The sequence below is a fragment of the Maniola hyperantus genome, chromosome 20 (assembly GCF_902806685.2).
Source record: "Maniola hyperantus chromosome 20, iAphHyp1.2, whole genome shotgun sequence".
Lineage (NCBI taxonomy): Eukaryota > Metazoa > Arthropoda > Insecta > Lepidoptera > Nymphalidae > Maniola > Maniola hyperantus.
The window spans coordinates 9,449,021-9,468,961 of NC_048555.1; the positions used below are offsets into that span (position 1 = coordinate 9,449,021).

The 19,941-nt window shown below is 39.8% G+C and overlaps 4 protein-coding genes across 5 annotated transcripts; 3 read left to right on the top strand and 1 right to left on the bottom strand.

Annotated features, from left to right (window-relative positions):
* The first annotated feature begins 2,896 nt into the window (after window positions 1-2,896).
* LOC117991776 (calcium and integrin-binding protein 1-like) lies at window positions 2,897-6,047 on the top strand. Its single transcript, XM_034979381.2, is given in 7 exon segments — window positions 2,897-2,971; window positions 2,973-3,022; window positions 3,450-3,556; window positions 4,475-4,621; window positions 5,280-5,297; window positions 5,300-5,403; window positions 5,909-6,047. Coding segments are annotated over 7 exon segments (582 nt in total). The 5' UTR covers window positions 2,897-2,926; the 3' UTR covers window positions 6,020-6,047.
* Window positions 6,048-6,935: 888 nt separating this feature from the next.
* LOC117991608 (uncharacterized) lies at window positions 6,936-13,479 on the top strand. Of its 2 annotated transcripts, none has more exons than XM_034979200.2 (4): window positions 6,936-7,075; window positions 8,021-8,574; window positions 9,521-9,696; window positions 10,838-13,479. In XM_034979200.2, the coding sequence occupies exons 2-4, from the start codon at window positions 8,182-8,184 to the stop codon at window positions 11,253-11,255; spliced, it is 987 nt and encodes a 328-aa protein (XP_034835091.1). In that variant the 5' UTR covers window positions 6,936-7,075; window positions 8,021-8,181; the 3' UTR covers window positions 11,256-13,479. The 2 variants fall into 2 exon arrangements, with proteins under 2 accessions (XP_034835091.1, XP_034835092.1); XM_034979201.2 differs by having other exon boundaries at window positions 6,944-7,075; window positions 8,036-8,574.
* Window positions 13,480-14,070: 591 nt separating this feature from the next.
* On the top strand, window positions 14,071-17,272 carry LOC117991610 (calcium and integrin-binding protein 1-like). Its single transcript, XM_034979203.2, has 5 exons — window positions 14,071-14,241; window positions 14,670-14,776; window positions 15,696-15,845; window positions 16,504-16,628; window positions 17,134-17,272. The coding sequence occupies exons 1-5, from the start codon at window positions 14,147-14,149 to the stop codon at window positions 17,242-17,244; spliced, it is 588 nt and encodes a 195-aa protein (XP_034835094.1). The 5' UTR covers window positions 14,071-14,146; the 3' UTR covers window positions 17,245-17,272.
* A 758-nt stretch (window positions 17,273-18,030) lies between these two features.
* Window positions 18,031-19,625, bottom strand: LOC117991609 (uncharacterized). Its single transcript, XM_034979202.2, has 3 exons — window positions 19,513-19,625; window positions 18,669-18,778; window positions 18,031-18,471 (listed from the first exon to the last, which is right to left on the bottom strand). The coding sequence occupies exons 1-3, from the start codon at window positions 19,567-19,569 to the stop codon at window positions 18,318-18,320; spliced, it is 321 nt and encodes a 106-aa protein (XP_034835093.1). The 5' UTR covers window positions 19,570-19,625; the 3' UTR covers window positions 18,031-18,317.
* Between the last annotated feature and the right edge of the window lie 316 nt (window positions 19,626-19,941).

Below are 19,941 nucleotides of genomic sequence, written 5' to 3' on the forward strand. Positions count from 1 at the left end.
GACAAATCAGTTTGACAATGTGACTTTCCTAAAAGGTGAGTGTTTGATTTATAACTGATTGTATAATGTGCAACGGCTCCATGTGACGTAAGTTACAGGCATAACGCATAACTGAGTACAGTATATGCGCCGAAAGTGATGTACATTGGGCTTTTAGAATGTTATTGTCGGCTTGTAGAGCGTTTGTCTTTGTCACTCATACCTATATGAGCGTTTTGTCTCAATGAGTACAACGCTCTACAATCTTGCTATATCCGTCTAAAGGTCGATATGATTACTTGTAGGTCCCAGCGGTAGGGGAGCGGTGCGGGAGGGTGTGATGACGTGACGTGAGAGCTCAGTGATTGGTCAATTTGTGACAACTGTCACCCCTCCCCACACCGCTCCACTACCGCAGGAGCCTACTCAGATATGCGCTATACCTATAGTATATTATTTATTTAAAAACACAACATTTTAGCTATCTTAATGTTGTTTATAGTTTCTAACTTTCTGCAGCTTAATATTACTTTTGGAGGACTGTCAATTAAATTACTTCATACATTAAAGAAAAATGAATATAGTGAAATGAATGCCCGCGACTCCGCGTGGATTTAGGTTTCTTGAAATCCCGTGGGAACTCTTTGATTTTCCGGGATAAAAAAATAGCCTGATAGTAAGCTAAGTCTGTACTATATTTCATCAAAATCGGTTGAACTGTGGAGTGTGAAAAGCTACAGACACACACACTTTCGCATTTATAATATTAGTATGGTTAATAGTGACTTAATTTGTAGATGGTCCCTTGACAAGCCTTTTATGGATTGCAAATAGCTTTCTAATAGTGACGGAGAGTCCATTAGTGCTTCCTTACTGTTAATTGTTTTTAATAATAGTTTTAGTATTTTGTTGTTTAGCATGTCTACTTAATTGGGGATTGTCTTAGCGATAATATTATTCTCTACTAGCTGATGCCCGGGACTTCGTCCGCGTGGAATAAGGTTTTTTTAAAAATCCCGTGGAACTCTTTGATTTCCCGGGATAAAAAGTATGCCCTACCTATGTCACTCTCCAGGTCTTATCTATACCAATGCAAAAAATCACGTCAATCCGTTGCACCGTAAATTGCGACGTGATTGAAGGATAAACCACAAACCAATAAACCAACAAACCAACACACTTTCGCATTTTATTATAATGGTAATGATCTAGTGTAGGTAGTGATGATGATTGGTGTCGCCAATCTTAAGACTGTATATGACTCAATGTACATTTTACTCTATTACATCAGTCTGGGCGTTTCACTCATTTTACTACGAACCCTTTTGCGCGAACAGTTCGCTCGTTTCAAAAACTCGCGCCGCGCACGTTTTTAAAGTTTAAAGCTTATCTGCTAATTTTAATTTATCTGCAATTTGTTTGTATTAAAAATTAAAATAATAAACTAAGAAAATTATTAATTCAAACATGATAATGTTTCAAATTAAGATCATTTTTTATTAATAACAATGAGCTATTTGAGTAGTTTTATGTATTTTAATATTAAAAGTGCTAAAATTTAATTTAAATAAACACTAAAAAGTTTTTATAAAGAATTCTGACAATTTGATGAAAAGTGAAATGAATGAATTTTGTGGACTGTCTCAGCACAAAATATTATCATAACATTTTCGATATACTGTCGAAACAATTATTTATAATTTGATGGCAACCCTAGAAAAAGCATGCTTATCTACAAATAAATGCTTATAGAAAAGCAAATAATAATATATTCTCTTTAAGTAAGTTAGTTAAAGCTAAAAGTTAAAACCAGGACTGTCGAAAAGATATTTGTATTTTTAAGAGTGAGGAGATATCAATTAAAAGTAGACTGCTACAAAATAGATTCACTTCCACGTGAAGCAATATATTAAATTGTGTTGTTAGGTGTTGTTTCGCTATTTAATGGCGCAACGATCGACCGATCAGGCCGGCATGCAGTCCGCCACGACAAACTAGTGTACACTGAGCACTGTGCACGTTCGTTTGTGACTCCGTTCGCTGCCTGTCGTACAACACACAACAACACAGTAGTGTGTATGTACCATTAAAATACAAACATATTTTTTTGTGTACTTTTAGTAGTAACTATTATAGCTGTGCAAAAATAAAATGTTAAAGTGTGGACTCGACTAATTAGTAACTTTTTACTATAAATGTGTTACTATCACTGAGTTTGATCTCGGATCAGATGTTTTGTAATGTACGGAAAGAATAAACTTTTTCATTGAAATCCAAAAGCTGTTTATTTTAATAATTTCTCTACTCCTTAATGAGACCCTTAGAGTTTTAGCGTTTAAACCATCGTGAGTGATATCCATTATAAATATAAATCTATGACGGCTGAACTCACATATTAGTCGGAGTATGTCCGACTAGTTAGATTAGAATAGACTAATATTGCATTTACTGTGTACATGTATACTTTTAAAAGTTCTAGCAGTAGAACGTGTACCGTACGGGTCCTTTTCTGGAGCGCCTCCTTGGCGGGACTATAGTCGGGCATACGCCGAATAACACGTGAGTTCAGCGGTCAGAGATGTAATATTATAATATCTTGTGAGGTTAGTGAGAGTTTGAACATCATGAAAATGTTGATAGATTCTGATTTTCGATTATCAAAATTACTACCTATAACGCCAAACTAAAATGGGCCTAACCTTGTTTTTTTTGGGCCTTAAGTTCGTCATTTATCTACAACCAGCACCCCAAGCGAAAGTGGAAAATAAACTCAGCTTCGCCGCTACGTACCGACTTAATTCCCTATCGCTAATCACACTAGTTATCATGATAAAGATATCCTTAATGTAGTCATTAAAAAGCCACTCTAAAATTGCATTGTTTATAAAGCCTAGCGACCGATTAGAGAGGCTTTCTGTTTTTAATTAAAAGTTTAAATACTTTAAACATGGGTATATGTGAAACAAAATATCCTGGTTTAACTCAAGATGTTACTGGAGGACTATGCTTCTTTGACTTATTTAAATAAAGGAGAGATATTATAGTAAGTAGTTGCTACCTAAAAAGTACCTACCTAATATTTTTTTAATGTAAGATTTTATTTGTTTGTTTCTTTATTATAAACCGCTCTTAACTGGAGTATTGTGGTGGATCTGAGGCTCGCAGAGACTTTTTCTTATTTACACCTAGTGCTTAGCTGCAATCAATTCAGTGGCGTAACAATAGGGTGGGCAAGACGGGCAAAATGCCACGGTCCCATGGTCGGAGGGGCCGGAAAAAAAATCGACTCATTTATTAAATTGTGAAACCTAGATTTGATTTCGGGGGTGCCGAAAATGACACAAATATGCGCCTCTGGGCGCTATTGAAAAAAATATCCCTCGCTTCACTCGCGCTTTATAAATTTTATGTAAGTACTTACCTATACCTACTTATTTTTATTTAATTTACTTTCCGACAAACTTTTACAGTTTGATGAAAAAGTTCTACTCAATCGACCCAGACAAAGTCAAACAGGATTACAATCATCGGTTTGAAAAGGAAGATATTATTAAAAAATTTCATGTTTTAAAAGTAAGTGTTAAAGAATAAAATTGTAGGTATAATGAGGATTATTACTTAAATATTTAGATTCATAAATGGGTTCTCGGGTAGGCACTGTGTTGTAGTATTGCTACCCCTCTCTTTCTCACATACGAGAGAGGGTAGCAATGCTAGTGTCGAGCAAAAAAAAGGGTGGCGTTATTGTTGTGTCCACAAAATGAAGTGAAACTTCGGATTAAAAAAACGAGACTATACGCCACCTTGAATTTGATGTTGCACCCAAGAAACCCTTAGCGCTCCAACAGTCAACCTCACCTGCCCGCGGTGCCCCTGCTGATTAACGAACGAGGCTCTGGCGACCGACAAATGGCGGTATAACCATTTCCAAGTAGCTAGACTTGACCAAATGACACAGCCTGGTGTCGGGCAGCAGCAACACAAGCGAAAGCAAGTCTAGGACTGCGATGGCCAACACGCCTGCCCAGCGTGGTCATTATGGGCATATTCTCCCCATGAGTAGCGACAATACACAATGGCCCCCAGTCCCCGGCAGCCCTACTATTCCCGGCCACGGTAGCGGGAGGCTGGCGGGAAGTGGCTGGATGAGGAAGGCTGAGGACCGGGTGTGGTGGCGCTCTTTAGGGAAGGCCTATGTCCAACAGTGGACATCCACAGGCTGATGATGATGATGATGACCCAAGAAACCTCAAAAAGGATACCCGCTTAAAAAATAAAATAAAGTTGACGATCTTGCAGGTATATTCCGCGACAGGTTGAGATCGCAATCGGGGTATGAGACGGGGGTACGCCCCGCACACCCGCACTTCACCAGCGCTCGCCCGCACCGGGTTCATTTCATGAGATTCTTTCTGGTCTACCTATACCTATCAGAGATTTATCGCGTTAGTTACATCATAGTTTTTGATATAGTAATAATATATTTATTTTGTAGAACAACCCTTTCAAGATCGCCTCATCCGCGTGTTCTCATCTCAAAAGGACAACTGTTTCTCCTTCGAAGATCTATTGGACCTTTGTTCTGCTATGAGCTCCGAATGCCCGCCTGACGTAAAAGCCGCATGGGCTTTTCAAGTTTTTGGTAAAAATGAAATTTCTTTTTTTATCCATATCTACAGTACAGCCAAAAAGTATAGTACTTAATAATAAAAACTACATCATCATCATCATCAACCGATAGACGTCCACTGGACGGTCGGACATAGGTCTTTTGTAGAGACTTCCACACGCCACGGTCTTGCGCCGCCTGAATCCAGCGGCTCCCTGCGACTTGTCTGATGTCGTCCGTCCACCAAGTGGGGGGGTCTTCAAACGCTGCGTTTTCCGGTGCGAGGTCGCCATTCCAGCATAGCACCTTGGAACCCCAACGTCTATCGGTTTTCCGAACCATGTGCACTGCCCATTACCACTTCAGCTTCGCAACCCGTTGAACTATGACAGTTACTCTAGTTCTACGGATCTCCTTATTTCTGTAGAAAAAACTACATAATAGGTTTGATTTCTCACGTTTATCGGATCTGGATCTTTATTATTTACCACTACTACGTACAGCCGTAAGATTCTTATTTCTTAAGGCTGTATGTTGCAACGGCCATTCTGACCAGCAGAATACCACTGCATGCGAAAAAGATATATTGAGAACCGGTGGTTGCAATCGAATGGTAAACAAGATACCTGATACCCTACTACGCAACTAGCTCTGCCTTGTTTATCTTTGTGCTAGAACTGTTCTTTTACAGATATAGATGAAGATAACCAGATTCTACTTCTGACATTTGCGTTATCCTGGATCGTTTGACTTGGGACCCCAGTAACCGTACCAATTTTTTGGATAGGGAATCTAAACTGAAGATTGCTGATGTGGTACGTATTAATTTTAACTCATTCTTCCTTAAAATCAACTGCGCTTTTTAAAGTTTCGTGATGCAGTAAGTTCTGTTTTGTTCACTATAGCTACACACTTCACCACAATGATAGGAAGTGATTATTTCGCCTCAGATGGGACGCGTTTGCCTAGAAGATGCCCGGATTATAATTGGTAGGAAAGACCCCTCAATATAAACCTTCCATTTCGGGGCCCATAACGAAATTTCGGCGGTCTACAGTAGTTAATCAGGGAAGAGTAGGTACTCCAAACCATGCGTATGAGACATGATGATGCAAACTGAACTGTTTCAACTTTCGTGCGTGTTGATACTTGATGGAATGTTAACGACATTGGTGTGGAAACACGCCTGGCGCCACCGGCGTATTGTGGTACGATGGTAAAAAGGTGATGGGACAAGACAAGATCGAAAAGCTCTTGAACAAACTTTGTAGGTAACTACTTTAATTGTGTTGGATTAATCTGTTTATTCTCCCATTCCAGATACTAAAAGAAATCAACCTGGACAAAAGCGGCAGTATTGGCATGAGCGAGTTTAAGCTGATTTTGGCGAGGATACCGGAGTTCGCGACGTCATTTTATTTTCGACTGTAGTTTTTTTTATAAAAGTGCCCAATTCAAAGATTGTATTTTTATTTCCAACACCGAAGTGGGAGTACCTATAATGGTCACACTTTTGTATAAGTAATTTTATTAAAAAGGATTTACTCATTTACTTCTAGCTCCGAGTCAGTCGGAACTCGGAGTGGAGACGTGGTCGCGGCGCAGCATCTTTCATCTTGCGATAGAAGGATGCGCCACCGCATACCTAATCGTGGTGGTTAAGTCTCTTTCGTGTTTGGTTCTCAGTTACCATACCAAGTTCTCCTTCTTCTTCTTCGCTCTGGGCTGGTTTCCGCACTTTTCCGTCTGTTGTGTGTTTAAGTTGTTGTTATTAATAAGATTCGGCTCCACTCCTCTCCGACTGTACGTATGTGTATGCACTTATCTACAGTACGCGGCCAAAAGTAATGTACATCGACCTTTAGAAGGAGATAGCAGATCATCATCACTTACCACCAGGTGAGATTGCAGTCATGGGCTAACTTGTATCTGAATTTTAAAAAAAATTTTTTTAGGTGTTGTATTTTTTACAGATAGGTGATAGCTTAGGCGCATATTATCTTTGATACCTCTAAATATGGTTCCGTATCCATCGGTCCGTCCGTCCGGCCATCTGTCTGTCAGCGGGCTGTATCTCGTAACCGGAATAGGTAGAGAGATGGAATTTTCACAGAATATTATGTATTTCTATTGCCACTATAACAACAAACAATATGAGCGGACGGATAGTGTAGCCTTATAGCCGTAATAGGATCCCGTTAGCACTCTTGGAACCTTAAAAACCAAGATGACGAATTTCAAAATGACCACCAAAATGACAATTTTAAATCGATCGTTACAAATCCTTTTATTGCAGTTTACTGCTTCTTAGATATAGAACGGTAGAATATGATTGATTGATGATGATTTTGTCAGGATGGCTCAAGTGAAATCGCCAGGTCGAAGATTGTCGCACTTGGCGCGTCGGCGCCAGGCGTTCTGCAGCGCTGCCACCATCAACGAGAAAGCGCAGGCCACCAATTCCAAGATGGTGCTCATTGATAAAAAGTAAGTCTTTTTTAATTTATAGACTAGCGCTTGGCTGCAATCAGACCTGGTGGCAAGGGATGATGCAGCCTAAGATGGAGCCCGCTTGCTTAGAAGATGCCTATTCACTCTTGACTTGTAGGTACATACATATTGTAGGCATATTATAATTGGAGGGGAAAACTGATGCTGGAAGGGTAGTATTATTTATAAGTCTAATAAAGAAGCTCCTGATAGCCTAGGAAGCTGTGATAGCCTAGTGGTTAGGACGTCCACCTTCTAATCCGAGATCAGGGGTTCGATCCCGGGCACGCATTTCTAACTTTTCAGAGTTATGTGCGTTTTAATTAATTAAATATCACTTGCTTTAACAGTGAAGGAAAACATCGTGAGGAAACCTGCATGCCAGAGAGTTCTCCATAATGTTCTCAAAGGTGTGTGAAGTCTACCAATCCGCACGTGACCAGCGTGGTAGACTATGACTGTAGTAAGCCGGCGATGAGTTCATCATGATGATGATGAAGTCTAAATTAAATTAATTTTATCTAACTAGAATAGTTCAACTACAGTACCTAATAGTATCTATAATCATTATCAACTGATGATAGACGTCCACTGTTGGACATAGGTCTCTTGTAAGGATTTCCACACGCCGCGGGCTTGCGCCGCGCCGCCTGAATCCAGCGGCTCTTTGCGACTCGACTCGTTTGATGTCGCCTGTCGTAGGGGGTCTACTAACGCTGTACTTTCCGGGGCGAGGTCGCTATCCTAGCACCTTGGGCCTGCAACGTTATCGTAACAAGGTGCCCTGCCGATTGCCATGCCATTGCTCTAGTGTCAAACAGCGTTTGGTGTTTATTTAAACTTTCTGAATATCTTTTTCTTTTTTGACTGTATGCTTAGTGATTAAATTAAGAAAAATAAACCATTCTCCATAAACATGTACTGACAAAGACAATTTTGAAGTTTCTTCCCACACAGAAAGCTGATCAACTCGGCCGAACGAAAAAGCCCACGAACGAGACGCACGCCCGGCAAAAAAAACGCCCACTCGCAAAACACCAGGCAAAAAAACCCCAGGGAAAACCCCTAAAGGACAAAGTGGGGGTTCTAGCAAGAAAAAAGCTATGAGACGGTTGCTCGTGGACTCTGATATGATAACAAGATCGCAGCCTCGAGAATCGCTCAAAAGGGCCTTATTTCTTAGTCCAGAACATAAGAAAACTATAGCGGCAACAACTTCCTCCGTCCCTCATCAGGCTATGAAGTCAAAACGGGCTTTATTCAGTTCACCAGTAAGACAAGCAGAGACTAAAAGCCTAGATGGGACATCTAGTGATCAGTTTTTGAAAAGGAAGCGAGATTTCGACGAGGCAGATAATAGTAGGAGTAAAATTGCAAAGAGTTTGTCGTTCGGTGGCGATAGCATTGGCAGTTCTCAGTCCGTGACATTCAGTAGACGCGCTTCCGAAGTACTGGCTACCAGAACTATGGCTGAATTAAATGAAACTCATAAAAAGGTACGTGTGATATATAAATTGGAATATATAAAAAAGTTGATGATGTTCGCGACTTTGTTCACGTGTATTTAGGTTTTTAAAAATTCCGAGGGAACTCTTTGATTTTCCGGTATAAAAAGTATCCTCTGCCCTCCCTTTCTGGGATGCAAGGAGCAGCCCAGGATGCTGGGATGGAACGCATTTTGAACCTGTTATTTGGTCCGTGTTACGTTGCGTCCGTAGACGGTACGGTGTCAAATGCCGATAGTAAGAAACCACGCCATCTTGTTCCCATAGGATCGAGGTACCACTTTCCTAGCAAAGTGGAAACCTTAGCTTGAGAGTTGAGACCCAGTTTATATGGTACTAGCTGATGCCCGCGACTTCGTCCGCGTGGATTTAGGTTTTTGAAATGCCGTGGGAACTCTTCAACTTTCCGAGATAAAAGTAGCCTATGTCCTTCCCCGGGATATAAGCTGACCCTGTACCACATTTCATTAAAATCAGTTGAACGGGTGGGCCGGGAAAAACTAGCTGACAGACAGACATACACTTTTGCATTAATAATATTAGTATGGATTAACACCGCAAGTTTAGTTGCAGCTTCCTACCGAATACTTAGTGGTGCATTACACTGTGTATAGAACCATTCACACAGTTTAAACTGTTTAAACTGCAGTACAAACTCTGCAAAACAAATGATTTTATACTCAAGCTATGCGCCATTCGCCTGCAAAAAAATCCGATGCAAGCAGTGGCGTGCAGGTCATAGAGGCATAAATGCACTGCTTACCCCAGTTGTAATAGCTCAATGCATAGTTTCATTATGACCTGCCATTAAACAGGTTCCTACCTAACTAATGCCTACCCTGGGTTCAAACCCTGTGCACGCCACTGGATGCAAGTGCCGTGTGAACGGAGTCAGTGAGTGACGCAACAATATTTTAGAGTGAGATTGTTTTCACAGAAGCTGCTGTGGGCGGTGACGGAAGCGCTCCGCTTGCACGGCTGGCGCATGTCCTCAGCTGGCTTCAGGGAGAAGGCGTCTGCCTTAGCGCAGCTCACGCGCAAGCTGCTGACTTTGCCCCCGCACGCTGCCAAACTGGCAGCACCCAAGCTGTCCACCTCTGATACTCTGTTCAAGTGAGTTACTTCTCTTAATGATATAATGATTTCTATTATACTCTGATTTTTAATTCGGTGAAATTCTGACGGTGTCATTTTTATACATCAGGGGAGTTATTTGTATGAAAAACAGGGTGACACCACCTAAAGTTCGATTTTACCCCAAATCACATTAAATCTCTATCAATATAAAAAGCCCTAAGACATAACTTCGCACTAAAATAGGGTGCAATCTTTAACAGTGGAAAGTGAAAACTGGCAGCAATGGGATCGGTTGATTTGAGGATGTAATCTTGACTTATATGTTGAACATTTCTAAGTTTGTTTTTAGTTCCTTTTAATTTTAATCATCTTGATGTGCCTAAAAGTACATGCTTAGATTATGATTCAGGATTTTTTAAGAAATTCTTTCACAAAAACCTTGTTCTTTACGAAAACAACAAAAAAAGGCCAAATCGGTTGATTTGTTCTCAAGTGATGATCTTACATACATGCGGCAATTGATTTATGTACTTAAATTTACCTATGTACAATATTTAAAGTTTTCTTCCTTGTGGGAATTGTTTTATCTCTGGCAACATTAAGAAACATCAGAATTCCACGGAATTAAAAATCAGACTATAATTTAACCCAGGTTTTCTAGCTTCCTATAAAAGCTGTCCTTATGTGCAAGTGAGTAATTTGTAGAAATTAGAAATTTCTTCAAATTTTGTAATGTCGCTCAATGATCTACTAGCGCGATTCAACTCCGTCCAGCGACATCTAGTTAATGTAGAAGTTGGAATGGTCACACACGCACACCTCTCTATATTACACAATATCTCGCTGCGCTTTCCAGTGCGAAGTCGTCATACTAGCATCTTAGGACGTCTATCGGTTTTTCGATTTTTCGACCTATGTGCCCTGCTCATAACCACTTCAGCTTCGCAACCCGTTGAGCAATGTCAGGTTACTCTGGTTTTCGTTATCAGACCCCAAAAAATTTCGGAAATGACACCCATATATACCCAAAAATGGCTTATTTAAAGTCCAATCAGGTCAACAGTGAATAGACATCTTCTAGGCAAGTGCGCTCCGTCGACCGCATCATCACTTGCCAGCAGATTTGCTTGCAGCCAACCGATAGTCTATAAATTAAGAAAAATAAACTTGTCCACAGACTCGCCCGTCGATACGTGTTCGCGATCATCCAAGGCCGTACAGTCGAAGAGTGTTTCCAAGACGAGCAAATCAAACTCTCCACCGAAACCAACAAGTTATCGGGATACATATCAGCAACCGCCTACCAACAGATGAAAACCAAGCAAGCACCATGCACTCTGACCTCTCAGATCAAAGAAAATACTTGCAATGATGGGTCACTGAAGCAAGAACAACCTCGGAGTACATCAAAAAATATATTGCAAGACAAAATGGTTAATATTGATACAAATTCCAATTCAAGTAGTAGTGGTTTCGGCATGTTGGATAAAATAGGTGTGTTTAGGTCAAATTCTATGCCTTCATTTGAGGAAGCCGCGAAAATGAGGGCCCGGAGACAAATCAGTTTTGACAATGTGGACTTTCCTAAAAGGTGATGTGTGTGATTTTATAACTGATTGTATAATGTGCAACGGCTCCATGTGACGTAAGTTACAGGCATAACGCATAACTGAGTACAGTATATGCGCCCGAAAGTGATGTACATTGGCTTTTAGAATGTTATTTCGGCTTTGTAGAGCGTTGTCTTTGTCACTCATACCTATATGACGTTTTGTCTCAATGAAGTACAACGCTCTACAAATCTGCTATATCCTTCTAAAGGTCGATATAGATTACTTGTAGGTCCCAGCGGTAGGGGAGCGGTGCGGGAGGGGTGTGATGACGTGACGTGAGAGCTCAGTGATTGGTCAATTTGTGACAACTGTCACCCCTCCCCACACCGCTCCACTACCGCAGGAGCCTACTCAGATATGCGCTATACCTATAGTATTATTATTTATTTAAAAACAACATTTTAGCTATCTTAATGTTTTTATAGTTTCTAACTTTCTGCAGCTTAATATTACTTTTTGGAGGACTGTCAATTAAATTACTTCATACATTAAAAGAAAAATGAATATAGTGAAATGAATGCCCGCGACTCCGCGTGGATTTAGGTTTCTTGAAATCCCGTGGGAACTCTTTGATTTTCCGGGATAAAAAATAGCCTGATAGTAAGCTAAGTCTGTACTATATTTCATCAAAATCGGTTGAACTGTTGGAGTGTGAAAAGCTAACAGACAAACACACTTTCGCATTTATAATATTAGTATGGTTAATAGTGACTTAATTTGTAGATGGTCCCTTGACAAGCATTTTATGGATGCAAATAGCTTTCTAATTAGTGACGGAGAGTCATTAGTGCTTCCTTACTGTTAAATTGTTTTTAATAATAGTTTTATTTTGTTGTTTAGCATGTCTACTTAATTGGGGATTGGTCTTAGCGATAATATTATTCTCTACTAGCTGATGCCCGGGACTTCGTCCGCGTGGAATAAGGTTTTTTAAAAATCCCGTGGGAACTCTTTGATTTCCCGGGATAAAAAGTATGCCCTACCTATGTCACTCTCCAGGTCTTTATCTATACCAATGCAAAAAATCACGTCAATCCGTTGCACCGTAAATTTGCGACGTGATTGAAGGATAAACCAACAAACCAATAAACCAACAAACCAACACACTTTCGCATTTATTATAATGGTAATGATCTAGTGTAGGTATGATGATGATTGGGTCGCAATCTTAAGCTGTATATAGACTCAATGTAACATTTTACTCTATTACATCAGTCTGGGCGTTTCACTCATTTTACTACGAACCCTTTTGCGCGAACAGTTCGCTCGTTTCAAAAACTCGCGCCGCGCACGTTTTTAAAGTTTAAAGCTTATCTGCTAATTTTAATTTAATCTGCAATTTGTTTGTATTAAAAATTAAATAAATAAACTAAGAAAATTATTAATTCAAACATGATAATGTTTCAAATTAAGATCATTTTTTTATTAATAACAATGAGCTATTTGAGTAGTTTTATGTATTTTAATATTAAAATGTGCTAAAATTTAATTTAAATAAACACTAAAAAGTTTTTATAAAGAAATTCTGACAATTTGATGAAAAGTGAAATGAATGAATTTTGTGGACTGTCTCAGCACAAAATATTATCATAACATTTTTCGATATACTGTCGAAACAATTATTTATAATTTGATGGCAACCCTAGAAAAAGCATGCTTATCTACAAATAAATGCTTATAGAAAAGCAAATAATAATATATTCTCTTTTAAGTAAGTTAGTTAAAGCTAAAAGTTAAAACCAGGACTGTCGAAAAGAATATTTGTATTTTTAAGAGTGAGGAGATATCAATTAAAGTAGACTGCTACAAATAGATTCACTTCCACGTGAAGCAATATATTAAATTGTGTTGTTAGGTGTTGTTTCGCTATTTAATGGCGCAACGATCGACCGATCGGCCGGCATGCAGTCCGCCACGACAAACTAGTGTACACTGAGCACTGTGCACGTTCGTTTGTGACTCCGTTCGCTGCCTGTCGTACAACACACAACAACACAGTAGTGTGTATGTACCTTAAAAATACAAACAATATTTTTTTGTGTACTTTTAGTAGTAACTATTATGCTGTGCAAAATAAAATGTTAAAGTGTGACTCGACTAATTAGTAACTTTTTACTATAAATGTGTTACTATCACTGAGTTTGATCTCGGATCAGATGTTTTTGTAATGTACGGAAAGAATAAACTTTTTCATTGAAATCCAAAAGCTGTTTATTTTAATAATTTCTCTTACTCTTAATGAGACCCTTTAGAGTTTTAGCGTTTAAACCATCGTGAGTGATATCCATTATAAATATAAATCTATGACGGCTGAACTCACATATTAGTCGGAGTATGTCCGACTAGTTAGATTAGAATAGAATAATATTGCATTTACTGTGTACATGTTATACTTTTAAAAGTTCTAGCAGTAGAACGTGTACCGTACGGGTCCTTTTTCTGGAGCCTCCTTGGCGGGACTATAGTCGGGCATACGCCGAATAACACGTGAGTTCAGCGGTCAGAGATGTAATATTATAATATCTTGTGGAGTTAGTGAGAGTTTGAACATCATGAAAATGTTGATAGATTCTGATTTTCGATTATCAAAATACTACCTATAACGCCAAACTAAAATGGGCCTAACCTTGTTTTTTTGGGCCTTAAGTTCGTCCATTTATCTACAACCAGCACCCCAAGCGAAAGTGGAAAATAAACTCAGCTTCGCCGCTACGTACCTACTTAATTCCCTATCGCTAATCACACTAGTTATCATGATAAGATATCCTTAATGTAGTCATTAAAAGCCACTCTAAAATTGCATTGTTTATAAAGCCTAGCGACCGATTAGAGAGGCTTTCTGTTTTTTAATTAAAAGTTTAAATACTTTAAACATGGGTATATGTGAAACAAAATATCCTGGTTTAACTCAAGATGTACTGGAGGACTATGCTTCTTTGACTTATTTAAATAAAGGAGAGATATTATAGTAAGTAGTTGCTACCTAAAAAGTACCTACCTAATATTTTTTTAATGTAAGATTTTATTTGTTTGTTTCTTTATTATAAACCGCTCTTAACTGGAGTATTGTGGTGGATCTGAGGCTCGCAGAGACTTTTTCTTATTTACACCTAGTGCTTAGCTGCAATCAATTCAGTGGCGTAACAATAGGGTGGGCAAGACGGGCAAAATGCCACGGTCCCATGGTCGGAGGGGCCGGAAAAAAAATCGACTCATTTTATTAAATTGTGAAACCTAGATTTGATTTCGCGGGTGCCGAAAATGACACAAATATGCGCCTCTGGGCGCTATTGAAAAAAATATCCCTCGCTTCACTCGCGCTTTATAAATTTTATGTAAGTACTTACCTATACCTACTTATTTTTATTTAATTTACTTTCCGACAAACTTTTACAGTTTGATGAAAAAGTTCTACTCAATCGACCCAGACAAAGTCAAACAGGATTACAATCATCGGTTTGAAAAGGAAGATATTATTAAAAAATTTCATGTTTTAAAAGTAAGTGTTAAAGAATAAAATTGTAGGTATAATGAGGATTATTACTTAAATATTTAGATTCATAAATGGGTTCTCGGGTAGGCACTGTGTTGTAGTATTGCTACCCCTCTCTTTCTCACATACGAGAGAGGGTAGCAATGCTAGTGTCGAGCAAAAAAATGGTGGCGTTTATTGTTGTGTCCACAAAATGAAGTGAAACTTCGGATTAAAAAAACGAGACTATACGCCACCTTGAATTTGATGTTGCACCCAAGAAACCCTTAGCGCTCCAACAGTCAACCTCACCTGCCCGCGGTGCCCCCTGCTGATTAACGAACGAGGCTCTGGCGACCGACAAATGGCGGTATAACCATTTCCAAGTAGCTAGACTTGACCAAATGACACAGCCTGGTGTCGGGCAGCAGCAACACAAGCGAAAGCAAGTCTAGGACTGCGATGGCCAACACGCCTGCCCAGCGTGGTCATTATGGGCATATTCTCCCCATGAGTAGCGACAATACACAATGGCCCCCAGTCCCCGGCAGCCCTACTATTCCCGGCCACGGTAGCGGGAGGCTGGCGGGAAGTGGCTGGATGAGGAAGGCTGAGGACCGGGTGTGGTGGCGCTCTTTAGGGAAGGCCTATGTCCAACAGTGGACATCCACAGGCTGATGATGATGATGATGACCCAAGAAACCTCAAAAAGGATACCCGCTTAAAAAATAAAATAAAGTTGACGATCTTGCAGGTATATTCCGCGACAGGTTGAGATCGCAATCGGGGTATGAGACGGGGGTACGCCCCGCACACCCGCACTTCACCAGCGCTCGCCCGCACCGGGTTCATTTCATGAGATTCTTTCTGGTCTACCTATACCTATCAGAGATTTATCGCGTTAGTTACATCATAGTTTTTGATATAGTAATAATATATTTATTTTGTAGAACAACCAACTTTCCAAGATCGCCTCATCCGCGTGTTCTCATCTCAAAAGGACAACTGTTTCTCCTTCGAAGATCTATTGGACCTTTGTTCTGCTATGAGCTCCGAATGCCCGCCTGACGTAAAAGCCGCATGGGCTTTTCAAGTTTTTGGTAAAAATGAAATTTCTTTTTTTATCCATATCTACAGTACAGCCAAAAAGTATAGTACTTAATAATAAAAACTACATCATCATCATCATCAACCGATAGACGTCCACTGGACGGTCGGACATAGGTCTTTTGTAGAGACTTCCACACGCCACGGTCTTGCGCCGCCTGAATCCAGCGGCTCCCTGCGACTTGTCTGATGTCGTCCGTCCACCAAGTGGGGGGGTCTTCAAACGCTGCGTTTTCCGGTGCGAGGTCGCCATTCCAGCATAGCACCTTGGAACCCCAACGTCTATCGGTTTTCCGAACCATGTGCACTGCCCATTACCACTTCAGCTTCGCAACCCGTTGAACTATGACAGTTACTCTAGTTCTACGGATCTCCTTATTTCTGTAGAAAAAACTACATAATAGGTTTGATTTCTCACGTTTATCGGATCTGGATCTTTATTATTTACCACTACTACGTACAGCCGTAAGATTCTTATTTCTTAAGGCTGTATGTTGCAACGGCCATTCTGACCAGCAGAATACCACTGCATGCGAAAAAGATATATTGAGAACCGGTGGTTGCAATCGAATGGTAAACAAGATACCTGATACCCTACTACGCAACTAGCTCTGCCTTGTTTATCTTTGTGCTAGAACTGTTCTTTTACAGATATAGATGAAGATAACCAGATTTCTACTTCTGACATTTGCGTTATCCTGGATCGTTTGACTTGGGACCCCAGTAACCGTACCAATTTTTTGGATAGGGAATCTAAACTGAAGATTGCTGATGTGGTACGTATTAATTTTAACTCATTCTTCCTTAAAATCAACTGCGCTTTTTAAAGTTTCGTGATGCAGTAAGTTCTGTTTTGTTCACTATAGCTACACACTTCACCACAATGATAGGAAGTGATTATTTCGCCTCAGATGGGACGCGTTTGCCTAGAAGATGCCCGGATTATAATTGGTAGGAAAGACCCCTCAATATAAACCTTCCATTTCGGGGCCCATAACGAAATTTCGGCGGTCTACAGTAGTTAATCAGGGAAGAGTAGGTACTCCAAACCATGCGTATGAGACATGATGATGCAAACTGAACTGTTTCAACTTTCGTGCGTGTTGATACTTGATGGAATGTTAACGACATTGGTGTGGAAACACGCCTGGCGCCACCGGCGTATTGTGGTACGATGGTAAAAAGGTGATGGGACAAGACAAGATCGAAAAGCTCTTGAACAAACTTTGTAGGTAACTACTTTAATTGTGTTGGATTAATCTGTTTATTCTCCCATTCCAGATACTAAAAGAAATCAACCTGGACAAAAGCGGCAGTATTGGCATGAGCGAGTTTAAGCTGATTTTGGCGAGGATACCGGAGTTCGCGACGTCATTTTATTTTCGACTGTAGTTTTTTTTATAAAAGTGCCCAATTCAAAGATTGTATTTTTATTTCCAACACCGAAGTGGGAGTACCTATAATGGTCACACTTTTGTATAAGTAATTTTATTAAAAAGGATTTACTCATTTACTTCTAGCTCCGAGTCAGTCGGAACTCGGAGTGGAGACGTGGTCGCGGCGCAGCATCTTTCATCTTGCGATAGAAGGATGCGCCACCGCATACCTAATCGTGGTGGTTAAGTCTCTTTCGTGTTTGGTTCTCAGTTACCATACCAAGTTCTCCTTCTTCTTCTTCGCTCTGGGCTGGTTTCCGCACTTTTCCGTCTGTTGTGTGTTTAAGTTGTTGTTATTAATAAGATTCGGCTCCACTCCTCTCCGACTGTACGTATGTGTATGCACTTATCTACAGTACGCGGCCAAAAGTAATGTACATCGACCTTTAGAAGGAGATAGCAGATTTGTAGAGCGCTGTTCCTGTCGTTGAGACCGACAAAACGTCATATAGGTATGAGTGTCAGAAACAACGCTCTACAAAGCCGAAATGTCATGTCTAAAGGCCAATGTACATTACTTTCGGCCGCGTACTTGGTTGTTTTTGGTCGTTTTGTACTCGTATATGCAACATTGTTTTTTTTGTTCAGAAAAATTGGTAAGGTCCTGTTGTTGCCTGTTAAACTAAGAAAATGGTTTTTTTTAAAACGAGAATAATAATAAATTAATCGTTTATGATCCTACGTAAAAAAATAGAAAACTCAATCAAATTGTTCGTGAACTTTATTTCCAACATCTGGTCGACTTAGTGCAGAATTTACTTAGGTACTTAATTTTGTCAAAATCTTGGATGTCTTCAGTAATTCTGACGACGAAAACATTGGGGTGTTGGGATGTTGTGGGGTGTTGTTAAGTAATCTGGGGTCACGATGTGATCGACCAATCGGAGCATTAAACGTCTTCGCGCCAGATTGCCACGACAGACAAATATATACCTACTCATATCTTCGTATAACATTTTGTGGATCGCCTCCTACCGCGTCACGACACTCCACAACAGTAATGTGGTCGCGCCTTATAACTTTCGAAGTTTATCTGATAAAAGCTTTACAAGCTGCTTTATTAAAGCGCCCAGCGAGAGTGCGGTCTGGCAAGGGAGGAATGCCGCTTGTACGGTGACCAGCGACTGGCAAAACTACTGGCTGCTTATACTTCACATGATAACTTGGGAATGATAGATACGTCCTGAAAATATAATGAGCTAATATTAGAAACTATTTTTAATCATGGACAGATTTTTGATTTGACTAGCTAGAATATAAAACTGGGAGAATATGAACTGAATTATACTGAATACAGATCAGACCAGTGCTAATAATTATTATCTACAATTATAAGGCCACTGCGTCTGTAGATAAGTAGTCAAACAGAAGATAACTTACGAAGTCATTTCAGGAGGGCATTGGTATGCGTACTCTGGATCTTTGAAGTAAAGCAAAGGGTGGTATGCTTTCGGGTAGCCCCTATAATAGTCCCTGTGTCGTTGACAAGCCTGGCCATAAGATTCATCAAAAATTATTAAAGGAACAAATACTATATAAACATCATCATGATGATGATGATACAAGGTTTTCGCACGCATTGGGTACGCACTCTATAGTGAAGTCGTATATTTTATAATATAGGTAGGTATTAATCCCTATTTAATCGGTGATTCCTTATTAAAAAAAGTTAATATGACTCCGACCATACAGGGCATGCCGCATAGCCCACTAAACAAACACCTTTTCGTTAAAGGTGTCACCGACAGTCCTCTGTGCAGGGCCTGCGTGGAGGTCGATGAAACACCGACGCACGTGCTCCTATCCTAGAGTTCACGGGCGTGACAGAACAACGCGAGCGCCATTTGGGTTTCCCAACCTCACTCCATGAAGCCATCGGCAACCTGGGTGGTCTACTTAGCTTCTGGAGCGAGCTTTGGTGACTGGAGTGAAGACTTCAGCGGGGAGGGGCAATGCATGCACAACAGACGGAAACGTTTAAGTGCGAAGAAAGAAAGAAAGATGACTCCGACCACCTTCTGTCGCGTCACGCGTTACGGTTTTCCGATACATATTAATCTATGGTTACGGTACACCAAACACTAAACAGTGATGTGCTATCATCATTCAAGTACTCTTTGGTTATCATCAAAACATTGAGATGGCAAAAAAATCTGCTTGAAAGAGCTAATTCGTTTTTCCACCGTTGTAAACAATGTGGTTATTTACTTATATAGATACTTACTTCATAAAATGTTTCAATTTCATCTTGCCTTCCACTATCAACGAAATAAATGTCCATTACTACTATTTTATTTTATTTTGTGAGACTGTAAATTTTGAATACTTAGCGCCAAGCGCCACTATGGCCTGAGTAAATTATACCTCTCATTCTAACAAGACCTCAATAGCCCTTAGAGCGAGAGTGAAGGAGTGATGTGCGTCTAGAAATGTGACCTATGCAAATCTTAGTAATTTAATTGGTTAGTTTTTATACAAAATTAGTTTTGTAAGACTTTATCGTAGATTAAATTATTAAATTAATAAATTTATTTGATTAAATTCATATCCGGTGTTGGTTATAATGACAAAACATTACCAGAGTTGCCACTCTAGAAAAAGTTACCTTTAAAATAGGTATTTCGTTATTATTAAGTAATAAATAAAACTGTTT

Bases quoted from the DNA above. Each gene is read 5' to 3' on its own strand.
- LOC117991608 (XM_034979200.2), top strand. From the start codon at position 8,182: ATGAGACGGTTGCTCGTGGACTCTGATATGATAACAAGATCGCAGCCT. The intron at 8,575-9,520 runs GTACGTGTGATA...TTGTTTTCACAG, and splicing joins TAAATGAAACTCATAAAAAG to AAGCTGCTGTGGGCGGTGAC. The intron at 9,697-10,837 runs GTGAGTTACTTC...ACTTGTCCACAG, and splicing joins ACCTCTGATACTCTGTTCAA to ACTCGCCCGTCGATACGTGT.
- LOC117991609 (XM_034979202.2), bottom strand. From the start codon at position 19,569: ATGGACATTTATTTCGTTGATAGTGGAAGGCAAGATGAAATTGAAACA. The intron at 18,779-19,512 runs GTAAGTATCTAT...TCTTATGGCCAG, and splicing joins AAATTGAAACATTTTATGAA to GCTTGTCAACGACACAGGGA. The intron at 18,472-18,668 runs GTAAGTTATCTT...TTATATTTTCAG, and splicing joins TGCCCTCCTGAAATGACTTC to GACGTATCTATCATTCCCAA.
- LOC117991610 (XM_034979203.2), top strand. From the start codon at position 14,147: ATGGGTATATGTGAAACAAAATATCCTGGTTTAACTCAAGATGTACTG. The intron at 14,777-15,695 runs GTGTTAAAGAAT...TTTATTTTGTAG, and splicing joins ATTTCATGTTTTAAAAGTAA to AACAACCAACTTTCCAAGAT. The intron at 15,846-16,503 runs GTAAAAATGAAA...GTTCTTTTACAG, and splicing joins ATGGGCTTTTCAAGTTTTTG to ATATAGATGAAGATAACCAG.